The sequence below is a fragment of the Xylocopa sonorina genome, chromosome 18, assembly GCF_050948175.1.
Source record: "Xylocopa sonorina isolate GNS202 chromosome 18, iyXylSono1_principal, whole genome shotgun sequence".
Classification (NCBI taxonomy): Eukaryota; Metazoa; Arthropoda; class Insecta; order Hymenoptera; family Apidae; genus Xylocopa; species Xylocopa sonorina.
Window position 1 is genome coordinate 4104633 of NC_135210.1, and position 12955 is coordinate 4117587.

General features: G+C 44.1%; 1 protein-coding gene across 5 annotated transcripts in view; it reads right to left on the minus strand.

Moving 5' to 3' along the window:
• Positions 1-12955, minus strand: part of LOC143431517 (uncharacterized) — a 45597-nt gene that overhangs the window by 25955 nt on the left and 6687 nt on the right. Inside the window, exon 1 of one of the 5 annotated variants that reach the window (XM_076908305.1) lies at positions 1854-1934. The exons of 3 other annotated variants lie outside the window; for them this stretch is intronic. Coding sequence is in view for 1 of the 2 variants with exons in the window: in XM_076908303.1 (XP_076764418.1) it covers positions 7422-7483 (62 nt within the window). In the remaining variant the exon portion in view is untranslated. Of the gene's footprint in view, positions 1-1853; positions 1935-7421; positions 7709-12955 lie in introns of those variants that run through there. One more of the 5 variants, XM_076908303.1, reaches the window with a different exon arrangement.

Genomic DNA, 12955 nt, shown 5'->3' on the forward strand with positions numbered 1-12955 from the left:
TATATGCACGAGGCTACGTTCGATCGCCGGTATTATTTTAACCAGCGAGCTCCGTATTTCGAGCAAAACATGTCGGTGGTTATAGAAACGTCCCGTGTCACATTGCTACGCAACGTGCGAGCCGATCAAAAAATTGGAATTCGAGTAATGTCTGAGAAACGCAAGATCAGAATGTTGCAACTTCTATTGATTACGCTTTGATCTCTGATGTTGGTTATGTATGCGCTCTTTGCGGACCCTGTGGTTTATAGTCTTGTAAAAATGTATGTGAGAATGTATAGAGTAACGCATTTTTATTGTCGATGACTCTCTCACACTCGCTGCCAGAGGAATTGAACCCGAACAATTTTCTCGCAAGTCCTTACTTAACCATCTAGTTCCTGTACAAGAACCACTCTGATCCGACTCGGTTATCTACGCATCTAAGGCATGGATCTGTTATTTCCGCTATTCTATCGCATTAACAGGAAACCTTGCGACAGAAGAATTGCTCGAAGCGAGAAAGTGACTATATGTGACTACCTGTGTTTAAAAAAGATTTCTGTGGCTACCATTTTCAGCGAACAGAACCGCAGCGTTCCACGTTTTCCTGCATCTCTCGCAGAAGTCTCTTTTAAAAGAACTCTCCGTTTTTCTAAGTGATATTAATATGCTCGCGCTGCAAGAACTGTACCATGAAAAGTATGTTATATTGTTTCCTGAATCAGATTGAAATAGTTACAGCCGTCAATTTACGTAACATCTGCAAGTTTCACTCTTATTAATGTTTCGCCAGGCGAAACACCTTGAGAATGCTTGAAGCGCCGCGGAAGGGAAACGGAAGGGAGCACTCGGATGAAAATATTAATTATCGCGTGAGATTTACGCTCTGAAAAGATCGGTAAAAATCGTTTCAAAATTATCCGGGCAAGTTCTGCGATTTACTGGCTGGAAGATGAGCGCGTGCTAAAGTTGTTTTCTGTGGTAATGTCGGAAATTTTCATAAGTACATATGTATGTATGCAAGTATAACATTTCTCGTTTCCCAAGCTGAATATACATCAAGAGATAATTAGGGAGGAGGGAGAAAAAAAATTCTGAGACCACTCAAAACTTCCGTTCGCAATTGAAATGAACCTGGCCGCAACGTAACGTTACGAGCGAATCCGAGTACTAATTAAACGAGAACGCGGCAATTAATTTCGTGAAACACGTAATACACACCGACGAACGCAACAAACGTTTCTGAAATGATCGCTGCTTACGAATTACGAGGCTCTTAACTCGTTTTTAATACAGGAAGCGTCTAATACCATATCATAAACCCGGAAGAGATCGAACGCTCGCAACGTCTGAATAACAATTTCGTTCGCGGTTGATTTAACTCCGAGTCGATCGACTCGTAGGCGTGATTCGGCCGTCACGTTGTCCGATGTCTGAACGGAAGGGAAAAAAAAGAAGAGGAAGATTAATATTACGCGCAGATTGCCTAGAAATGACGTCGTTAATAACACAAGCGAACTTCCACCTGACGTGATTACGCGATGAGTGTAACTAATGGAAAAGGTGTTACGTGAGTCGCCGATGAATAGCTCGTCATCGTGGCAGACTGAAGGGTCAGAGACGCGTTCGACGTGAAATCTCCCTCGGAAAAATCAGCGACACCGAATGTTATCGGATTTTGCGACGAGCCATGAAAGTAGTGCACGATGTCAACGTACAAAGTGCACGCGTATCCGTTTAACGTCACGTTTACCGATTAAAGTACGAACTCTAAGACACGCCACGCGTATTTGTTACCTTGAAATGCGAATTAGTTATTAATTGTATTCTTACGCTTCGGTTTTTTTTTATAAAGACAAACTATGTCTTACCTGATGCATGAGAATCATCTACCACGCGTATTTCTTTTTAGATGAACAACGCTCCGGTTCTCGCGGTTCACCTGTTTTTCTAGCTACGGGGTGACGCATATTTCCTCGGATATTGCACTAGAACAGGATGAATGCTTTGTTCATAAAACGAATACAGCTGCGAGGCGATTGCTTCGAGTATAACGCGATTTTCAAACGCAAAATTCGAAATATTTTCGTCAACACAGATATACGAGATATGCATATGTTCGTCTGCTAATTTTCTTCTCATCATGAATGAAAATTCCACGATATTGCCGCGTGGTTGCAGATTTAAAGCTGTTCGCTGGCAAAAGTTTCGAGGTTCCGACAATTGAACGACTAATTAATCGAGTCTCCCTTCAAAGAACCAGTTCGTCTGATTTTCACCGACTCCAGCGATGCAATTGTAACAATGAACGCGGTAGATCTGTCTCCCGATGAGGGACGACCGTAATGGTTACCCCTGGTACGACAACCGTGGGCATTATGCTTTCTTACGCAAAAGAGCGGAGAACTAATTAACTTGAGTGCAGCTTCATCGCAAGTCCGTAGCCATCTGCGCAAGAAAATTCGTTTACTCGGTGAACGTGATTACACGGAGGTCTTCGAGCAACGCTCGGAATGATTTCTCCAGCTCCTGAGGACTTCGCGATCAGCGTTAATTAACGCAACGAACAACGAAAAGTTATCGATAATTTAACCGCGTGAAAATTTTTACGCCACGCCAGAGTAATTCAAGACCAAAGGGATTAGAAAAAATCGGAACGTATTTATAGAATTCATTCCGGCGTGACTGGTGGAATTATTAAAACCTCACGTATGGTAATTTTCACTGAATTTCATAACAAAGTACAGTTAGAGCAATAGAGAAATCTGTTGCTACGCCTCGAAGGCAATAACTGTCGCGAAAAAAAGCTTCCTTGCTTATGTATTTATGCTACGCATCGGTAATTCCTAACGATTTACCTAACAAAAAACGAGATTGATATACGTGACTTCACAATATGTACACAATGGACGCAACCATCGAACCCCAGTATCTATACAATCAACTAAGATTACCATAGCCATTAACCCACTACCGCACACATTTTGTTCCATGGTCCAAACAAACGATCATCGCGAGGGTTACAATCATTTGATTCACGAGTGCAAAAAGAAGAGATTCCGCTAGTCGAAAGTTCAACGAAGGTAACTATGATCGTAATTTGCTTAGATATCGCCAAAGATTAGATAATGCAGCCGTCGTTTACAATTGGTCAAGAACGATCAGATTCCTCCACGATATCGTACGTGTCTAGAGAACCACTTAAACGTTAAATTCAAAACCTACATCGATGTCATTCCAAATGTTACCTGTTCCACTGACCGACAAAAATGAACGAACGGTGGCTTGAAAAAAAATAACCAAGGAGAGGAAAGAACGAAGGTGAATTGGCGCGACCATAGAATTACCTGGTTTCGACGGCGAACGACCGCATCCGTTGCCCGGTCGTTGAGCAGCCGATTGCAAAAGCGGTCGACTCATCGAACGTATTCATCCTCTCGGTCACGCGAACGACCGCGGGACAAAGACAGCGGAAAGAATACGCGGATAAAACGAATCTAACGATAAGTAAAATGACCTTGCGCAAAGAAGTCGGGAGCGGTGTGGGTCGACGACCGGTTAGCACGGCTGGTAAGATGCAATAAGGAACGCCTTTCTACAGCCTTGACTGCAACCTCCATTACGTTTGCTTGCCAGCAACACACGCCGTCACGTGTATACGTGCGTTGAATGACGTGTCACTGTCGCTCTCCAGCATTATGCCACGGTGTGTACCAGCCTTTACAACAACCGTTACTGCCCGCAGTTATGTAGATATTTTTGTAATCATCCGTGAAACGCTGCCCATCTGCCACGTGGGGCAGACTGGGCCTCGGCTAATTGTTTTACGCGCACGCGAAAGTAGATACGCGTGTGTCAACAGTGATCGTAATTAATCCAACGGGCGTCAAGAGGCGTTGCTTGAACCGACGCTACCTCGATAATGCCTCGTGCTTTGCGTGTACTTTTTCTTAATAATCTCGAGTCGTCTGTAATGTGGTTTGATCTTGGGCCAAATCGTCGCTAACGGGACGTCGTGAGTGTAAAAGAATGTTATCGTTGCATCGATATCGTGTTATCAACTTCAGCTTCAGCTTTTAGCTCGTTCGGAAGCAGTCACGCACTTTGAGTCTCGATATTTTAACTGCAGCTTCCGTGTTAATTATCAGTACGTGTTTGAAGAAAAATTCGGTACACTGATAAAGCGTGAATTCGAATCAAGGTGGCATGCAAATCTGACGTAGATACGGAATTACGTAGATCTGAAGAGATGCGATAGTCGTGCTTTTCCTATGGCTTGCGTCTCTCATTTCCCCAGCGAAGAAACGAAACATAACGTGGATCAGCGTATGCGTGTCGTAGAACGATCAGGACTGTTCAGAAATAAAACTGGAAGAAACGATTCTGAGACTGGAAAAGTCGACGTGGAATTGGTCTTGAAGCGATATTATGTTCAGACACGATCCAGCTTACTATTTCCAACATAACCATCCATTATTGGTTCCTTTATAGGAAAAGGAGAAAATCAATTCTATGGGTCATGTATAGAAGCAATTACGAGTTTAATTTCAATCGAGTACTTCTTCTTTGTGAAACGCGGAGGAATCTACGACGGTGCTGGAAAATTATTCCGGTTGAAAATGGGGAGAAATAAGGATAATAAGGAAATGACCATCTGATGCGACGAGTTCTATTATTCTATTCCTCGACTGTTCACAGATATGACCGAGAAACTAATGAAACTAAAATTCGTTACCCTTTCCTACACCCTCGTTAATCCTTTCTCACCCCCTATTAGTCGCCTTTTACGACAAGCAGGGGATACTGTGGGTGTATTCTGATCCCCACCGCACAGGGATGGAAAATTATTATCGTCACGCGATTCGTGAGTCACACAATGATATATTTAACAGAAGAAAAATATTAGAAGATTATACTAACGTATGCGTATAAGAAGAAAGCTTGGTGAAGCCTCTAAGGACGCTTAGCTAGGCATTGCCTCGATATAACAAAAACACGAAAGCAGATACAGGGGGGTGACCAAGAACGATGACTCACGTAATTATTCTTTCGACTTAATCATAGATTGGTGGACGAATCGAGGGCTCCGACCGAAAGCAAAACCGTTCGTCACCCCAACGTCAACGACCCCTTTGAATTCGAGCGGCGCAGTCGAAACGCAGTCCTGCTATTTAACGACGAAACGAAGTGCCTGTCCACACGTGAACGAATGACGTGGACGGATGTCAAACTGAATTGGCGCAATGACCATAACCAGGGCCTACCACGGCAATGGATGTGCGACCTTTCCTTGCCGTTTAAAAGAACGGAACGGTGCGGAACGAAATGTAACCTCGCTGCCACGCCGCTCGCGAAGAAACTCGCTCCCGCCTCTACGAAACTATTCGAACGATGGCACCAAATGTAACCAAATTTGAAAGAGTGGAAGACACATCGACACGGTTAAAATCAATGCCTCGTCTCTACTCTTCTCTACTTTAGATCCCGTTGTTCGAGCTGCAGCCTGTTGAGGATAATAAGGTCATAGCAATCTACCCTATCACGACCTTGCCTCCACTCTTCCACCAGCGCGTTATGGCCACATTTTTCTAGTTCACTGACCAAACAGATATCTGTGCGTTCGGATCAGCTGTACACCTCCCACTGCGTTATCAAAGTAAACGCGAAATATACATTTGTTATCAGAAAATTCTACCCAACTTCCACGCACAATTCACTTACGATGCGAGTAAAGAGTCAACGGCTGCTTGATACAATCCTCTTATTAAAATAGCAATTAAGCCGTGCGGGACTACATTGGAGATCTACCTTGTAAATCCGCTCTACGAGAGGAACAAGCGTCCGTGTGCATGAATATGTAACGATGTCTAGAAATAACTTGAGCATGAACACATAGGCGGCGAGCATAAAATGGGTTGGATCGTGAATCGACTGAAAGTCAATATTAATGAAACAACGGCAATAATCACGTCGTCTGACTGAGACGTGAACGACGGTACGTTCGCGATGCACGTCCACGGGGATTTATTTCAATCTTCGCCTCGTACCGAGTTTATGCGCCTCGGAACGTTCTCACGAGCAGCGATGGTCATTGAGATTCCTGGCGCATAACGACAGACAAAGGAAGCGTCGACACGGTATCAGAGCTATGGCTGTATCACTTTTCTGGTAACTTTCACGACGCTTGCATACCTTTTTACTGACGCTTCCGAGTTTGTAAAAACGTACTATGACTCGGGATCTAGCATTTCTATGCGATCGCTTCATCTGTGGATCGGTACACGCGTTACTCTTATGTGTACCATCGAGAGACGTTCAAACGCTTCTGACCAGTGCCAAATTAGTTGCACATACACGCTGATGCACGCTGCGGTTACATTTGGACGACGTCAGAGATCTTTAACTGCTAATTGTTCTTCAGGTTACTTTGGTGTTCTGGAGAGAAAGAAATTTTTATGCTTTCTCGCGTGAGCCAAAAGATTACACTATTTTGCTTGACTCTCGACGGTACTTTAAAGATATATATTTACTTTTCGATTAAAGATGGAGCAGCAGAATTCTTTGAAATAGAAAAATACTCAGGTAAGTGTTTACCCAGTTCGACGTGACTAAGGTTTTAGCTGAGATTTACTTGAAGTAAATGATTTATTGTATTTGAGGGAACTCTCGATAATATCTCTGTTAAGTAAAGGAACTCGGCTTAATCAGTTGAGAGCAATTTACTTAGATTAAGAAAATAATTACTTGGGTCGAGTAAACAGATTTAAAAATATACATGTGTTTACTTGAACCGAGTACATTTCTCTGTCGATGCATGCGCGAGATTTGTAGAGAACCGTAGTTTCTCGTTAAGCACCGTTTCGTCGGTGTAGTCACGACAATATGTGTATTAAAAATGAATATTTACGTGTTAGTTCCACGAGCACTTTTATGGAAATTTCCCCCTCGAAATCCAAATATATCCTTTTAGCATCGGTATGCCAAATGAAAAAGATACTTGTACGAAACCTTAGACCTGGTAGTTCCTCTACTACTCTAAGGAATCTTTATTCCTTCTTGGCCAACACTCGTGTAACGTGCTTAGAATCAGCCACGATCTTAAACATATTATATTGAATTTCACGAAGTTACGTAAAGCCTGATCATTACCAAGATCGTTAAAGTACCATCGTCATCAAAGAATCATTTCCTCCACCAACGTAACAAATTAATCGCCGGTTATGACGATTATTACTTTCACGGTAATACGTACATACAAACTCTCGAATTCTTCAAAGACTAAAAAATAATTATGCTCCTACGTGAATTGTTGTTATCGACGCCACGTATCAATCTCGTGGAACCTCAGGGTATGGTTCTATACGAAACCGGTTTTGAACGACATCGACTAAAACAGGCTAGGAAAAAGGGTGAAAGAGAGAGAGGGAAAGAGAACATACCGAGTAGGGTTATCGCCAGCAAACTGGGACTTCTCGGTGTGAAACGGCGTACCAAACGTCATAACCGAACAGGTGGGCAATCGTTGCCGTTGAAAATCCTTGCCAATCCTCTGACGATTCTCGTTACCGATCGTGTTACCGCGGCCGCCGAACAACTCGGTTAGTCAGCTGATCGCGCGATGCTTCATCGCTTCGCTCACTGTACGCATTATCGTGGAAATGTTCGCGCGAACCCTTCTCCCTTCTGGCTGGACTCGCGGCTTCTACAACCGCGAGACTAGCTGGCGGAGTCGAAGACTGCTCGCGGGTACCAAGCGTACGCTCGAATCGGCGTCGCGACGTTCGCACAGACGCGTCGAGACACTACTCTATCGGGTCGCTATCCGAGCACAACAGGTCGCTCTGCGTGTCCACTTGCACTGTCCCTGTCACGATCACACTCGCTCCATCCCCGTGCGCAGGTATTTCACGAGAGCTCCACCGCTTTTTCGAGCGTGTCCCACGCAGCAGCCTGAATCCTAGCGGTCCGATGACACTCGTGTCAGGTAAATAAAATGATGATCGATCGTGGAGAACAGCAGCAGCACCACGAGAGTGGAACGTCACGAGGTTCCGCACAGTGTTCGCGCTAGTGTCACAAGTAACGGTATTCAGGCGCGGCCGGTAAACACAAATCACGTACAGAAATTTAACGAAGCGACGGCGCGCGTTGAAACGCCGCGGGTGCAACGACCTGTCGCCTGTCTTCTTTCTCTTTGTTTTTTGCCAGCCGTTCGCACGATCTGTGTCCCGACTGTTTCTTTGTTCGATCACGTGAAAGTATCCGCAGGAGTTGGAAACGCACGCGTGCTTTCGCGCACAGGTCGTGGACACTAAAACGATCGCGCCTAGGTATGCGAAAAGTAGGAGCAGTCGATGGATACCGATCAGAGCCGAGACGATCCGAAAGCGAAGAACTAACTCCCGCCACGTCTAGCATCCGACTGACTCGGAGGATCGCTAACCGAGCGATGTAGGGAACGTCATCCTCCTCTTTACCCCCTCTCACGCGGCACCCTGAACGCGCCATCGCACAACTACGCTCGGTATCGCCTGTCCACAACCCTCTGGAGCAGCATCTCGTCATTGACGGGCACGTATTTCAAAAAATGTAGCCTCACTCGAGTTAATACGGATTTCGTATCCCTCCCCGTTTTCTAGTCTCTGTCACTATAAATTAGAATCGAGCGATAGAAAATTACAAGGCAACGAATTTCACCACTTTTTATTTACACCCTCCTAATCACGTTAGTCATCTAACGTTATTTTTACGCGCCACGTTTCTATTAGAATCGTTCTATGTATATTACGAATATTTCTCTCGCCACCTGTATCACACTTGTGCGGTGCATGTAATTTTCAAGCCAAATGTTATTTCTGTCACTCGCGAATCAAGTGCAATAAATCAATCGTTGGTATCGCTATTGTGTACGTGTTACAGTGTTGTTCGCTACGATTTTTAAGTCACGCGCTGATAGGGCCACACGCGGGCTATCAGTCGACTAATATAGTTGTCATTAGTTACTAACGATCGCTTTGCAATTAGCTAGATAGTTGTTTGCTGCCGGGGTCTACAGCGAAATCGTGTAAGCCGCGACAAGAAATATTTATGCAACGCGCAGCTGGAAAATCCACACGAAAATGTATTTTGCAAGCAGGGAATGAAAATAGGGCGTACAGGGGTGTACCATCCTGAGCTATACGAATTTCTAATCACTCGAAGCACGTCGCGAATTCTTTTGAGCTCCGTTTTTGCCCGAGGCCTCTTTTTTCTCGTCTGTTATCGGCTGCTTTCGCCTCCTCTCTCTCTTGCGCCTTTTGTCGTCTTTTTGTCAAAGAAGGCGCAGTCTGTTATTCAGAAAATGGCAATAAAAGGAGCGTATCGATTTCTCTGGACTGCGCGCGCGATGCTTAGCCGAAATGGGAAACAAGAACACGATGGAGCACTGTTAGAAGAAATTCTACATAATGGAGCGCAGCTGGGTATTTCTCTATCAGCGAAATTTATAAAGTCGGCTGTGCAGCGATAGCTACGATATCAGAGACAACGTCGTCCTTTTTCTGTTCTTTGTTTGATCGCTCGAGCAACCGTGAAACTCCATCCGCACGATTGCCTCTCTTGTAACATCACTGATTTAAATGGTGCAGATGGAACAGCGACAGTGTACAAACATCAGCTCCAATTGTCGAGCTTGAAAAATCTTTTTCACTGAAGTCAGGCAAATTAAAATAAAATACAAATATATACGGACGAGTAATTAAAGGAAAGTCGAGTTGACTCTTTTCGAGTACCAAGAGTAACGTTTAAGAAAATAATTCTGCTGCGTTAAATGTTACAGAGGACAGAGCTGGTAAGGAAAATTATGGAACGTTGTGACGTTCTTTAAAAAGAAGTAGGCCATCATCAATGCACGACATGTATGACGTTCACCTTTTGTACGCGAAGAACACTGAGTACACTATTTTTTTTTCCTCTCATTTCTTAGGCTCAAATGAAATCTCCAGAGCATTAAAGCTGAACCTGGCACACTTATCCCTTTCATTTCATCCTGCTATTAAATCCCTGACACACACACTGTGGACACGTGTCTACTAAATAAACCAAAAGGCATCCGAGGTGATTAAACACGCTCGAAATTTTTGAAAAATAGACGAAAGAATGGAATAATTTACCGGGAAAAAAGTCTCGCGTGACGTTGAAGGGCTTATTGGTGACGTAACCCGTGTCTTCTATAACATCCTACATCGGGTCGTTAGTTCCAACTCTCGACGTAGTCCCACGAAGCCTGACCTACCTCCAGACAGGACGATATTTCTAAAACGAGCGAATTAACGATCGATAAGGCGAGCTGGTGATTTGAAAGATCGTACAATTCGAAAAACCGTGCAGCAGAGGAACAAGTATGCCAGTCATAAATGATATTAGTGATATGCCATAGTGTGGGATTACAAAATCAGAAGATCGATACTTAGAATTCAAATCATCATGATGCGCAACGCTAAATATATACACCTGTTAACGATTCTACTTACTACGAAACCGTCGCGTGAATCAGCTGCTTTTCTAATTGACTGATTCAATGTAACGTTGTCAAAAGAAAGCGTGAACTTATATACAAGTTTCAAGAACCACGAAGAGAAGAGAAACGCTGACGAATCGGTTAACGTGGAATTTGAAGAGGACTAGCTAAAAATATACTCGAAATTCATCGTTAGAATCCTGCACCATCGAAGATACTCCTTTTCTACATGTTCTAACAGTTCCTGATCCTTTATTTTTCCAGTTTAATGCGAAACCAGGTAAAAGCAACGCTATAAAAGTGTCTCGTTCCGAAACACAGACCCATGAAACTTTATCCATTGGTGTGGATCGAACATTGATCCTTATTGACTCGATGGACCACATATTTTCCTCGAAATTTTATATTTAAAGTAAAAACAAACCACACGAATCGAAGAATATCCTGCGCTTTAATCTCCTCGGTTACTCATTGCCTCTATCATCGAATTTGAGACAACCTCGAGCTTCCAATTCGACCGAATCGAAAATTACAGGGGGTGGTAAACAAAACAGCAGGCACCTGTAATTTTCGTTCCCAATTTGCAGCGTCCACGAAGAATCGACTATTCGTTTCACTAATCCCCATCTATTCAGGACCACCGTTACACAGATATATGTACAAAAGTAAAAACGACTAAAAATGCGGTCTAATTCTCTTTAAAGAAGTAAAACGATCTCTCGTAGATGACTCGGGGGGCGCATGTGCAGGCACGCGAAAACTTTTCAGGTCCCTCGAGTGGATCTCGTGGGTGTTAAAACCTTCGATCGAACTTGCTGACCGAGATGTTGCAAGGACGTAGATATTCCGCAGCTGCGGCTCCATCTCTCTAAAGATACGAGCAGAGAAGGAAGTAACATTCGAGTACACGTTAAAATAATTATTGTTGCTTTGCTGGCGGGAAGAATTCGGTGCGATCGACGCCTTGTACGCGTAAACAGGAGACAAACGACGGTCGAACAGTTTTGTGGGCCGACGAGAGGTCTCTAACGCGCGACCACGATCTTAGCGGTGCTCGTGTGCGCAACCGAGCAAAAATCTCTCTGCTCTAAACCCAATTAGCACTGGTTCCGCGAAGCAACAGACCGGACGGGAATTCCGCTGGGTGCGCGCAAGTGGTAGCGTTCGCCGTTGCTGCACCAGCGACTTCGTTTCATCGTGCAAATGTTTGGCCAGGTCGAGCAAACCGGACCGGGCAAGCAGCGCGGGGCTTTCGATTGTTCCCGGTACTTTCATCCCCGTACGAACACGAGGAAGCTCCCACGATAGGCATCGCGGCCGTTAATACCAACAAAGTGAGAGCACCGCTCGACGAAAGCTGGCTCCGTGCCGAGAAAACCGTGGAACACGCGGTAGGATTTCGTGGGGGACCGACGAGCGCAGTGTTTTACAGGGGATACCGTGTACACCGTGTCGTTACGTTACATCATAAGCCAACTACCCCTGGTGGAAGTGTGTTAGCCAGTGAAATGTTGGGACGACGAAGGGAATGCGGATTAACCCTTTGTACTCGACTATCTTCCGGATGTTAGAAGCTACTGCTAAAGTAACGAACGAAATAAGCTAGTAATTTGCAAATGTTAAATGTGTTACATCGAGTATGCCTCTGTTGCTTTGCGTTCTTTGATCCACTTCGTTAGCGAGCGTATTAAAATTAATGGATAGAAAACATCGACGCGAAACGTTGATAAAAAAGGAAACAGGAGATAACAGGACTGCGCTCGTTTCAATTAACTTTCCGCCTGTGTTCGCCCATTGAGCGCAACAGTTTTTAAGGCATCGAACAATCGGTAGCCCAGCAATTATATTTCGTATCGCAACGAGCACCGTAACGATCGTCCATACACCGCATTCCGCTGTCACCGATAGATCAACTTTTTTCCAACAGAGAAATTACACCAGATTTCCCGCAGTATCCTTGAACCTTCAGCTGGTCACACAACGAGCGGTTGTAAATTTGTTAAAACGTCGAAATATAGATACGGTCACGCGATGTACCGCGAGCTATCTTCCTGGGTTCTCGATCTTTAACGTGCTGGTCGTAAGCTGCGTTTACACCAAGGAAAAGTTCGCAAACAATGTCCACGAGCAACTTCCATTAATTCTTTCTAATCCTTAAACTACGTGTTACACGAACGATTTAAAACTAGTATACGAACAAACTTCTAGAGAACAGTATTTCTAGAGATTACAATTGGTATTCTGTTCGTGAGCAGTTTACGAATACCGGTGTAAAGGCAGCTTTAAGATTAGCGTGCAGGATAGTTTCGTGGATAGCAATTTTTCATTGGAGTTTCGTGACTCTATATCAACAAATTATAAGCGTACAAAATACCGCTTATTAATGCTATAATACATTATTACCGTGTTATCGTGGAAGATTGATGAATAATTCTGTTTCTGTTCCTTACTCTAGTTCGTTTATGAAAAAGGAAT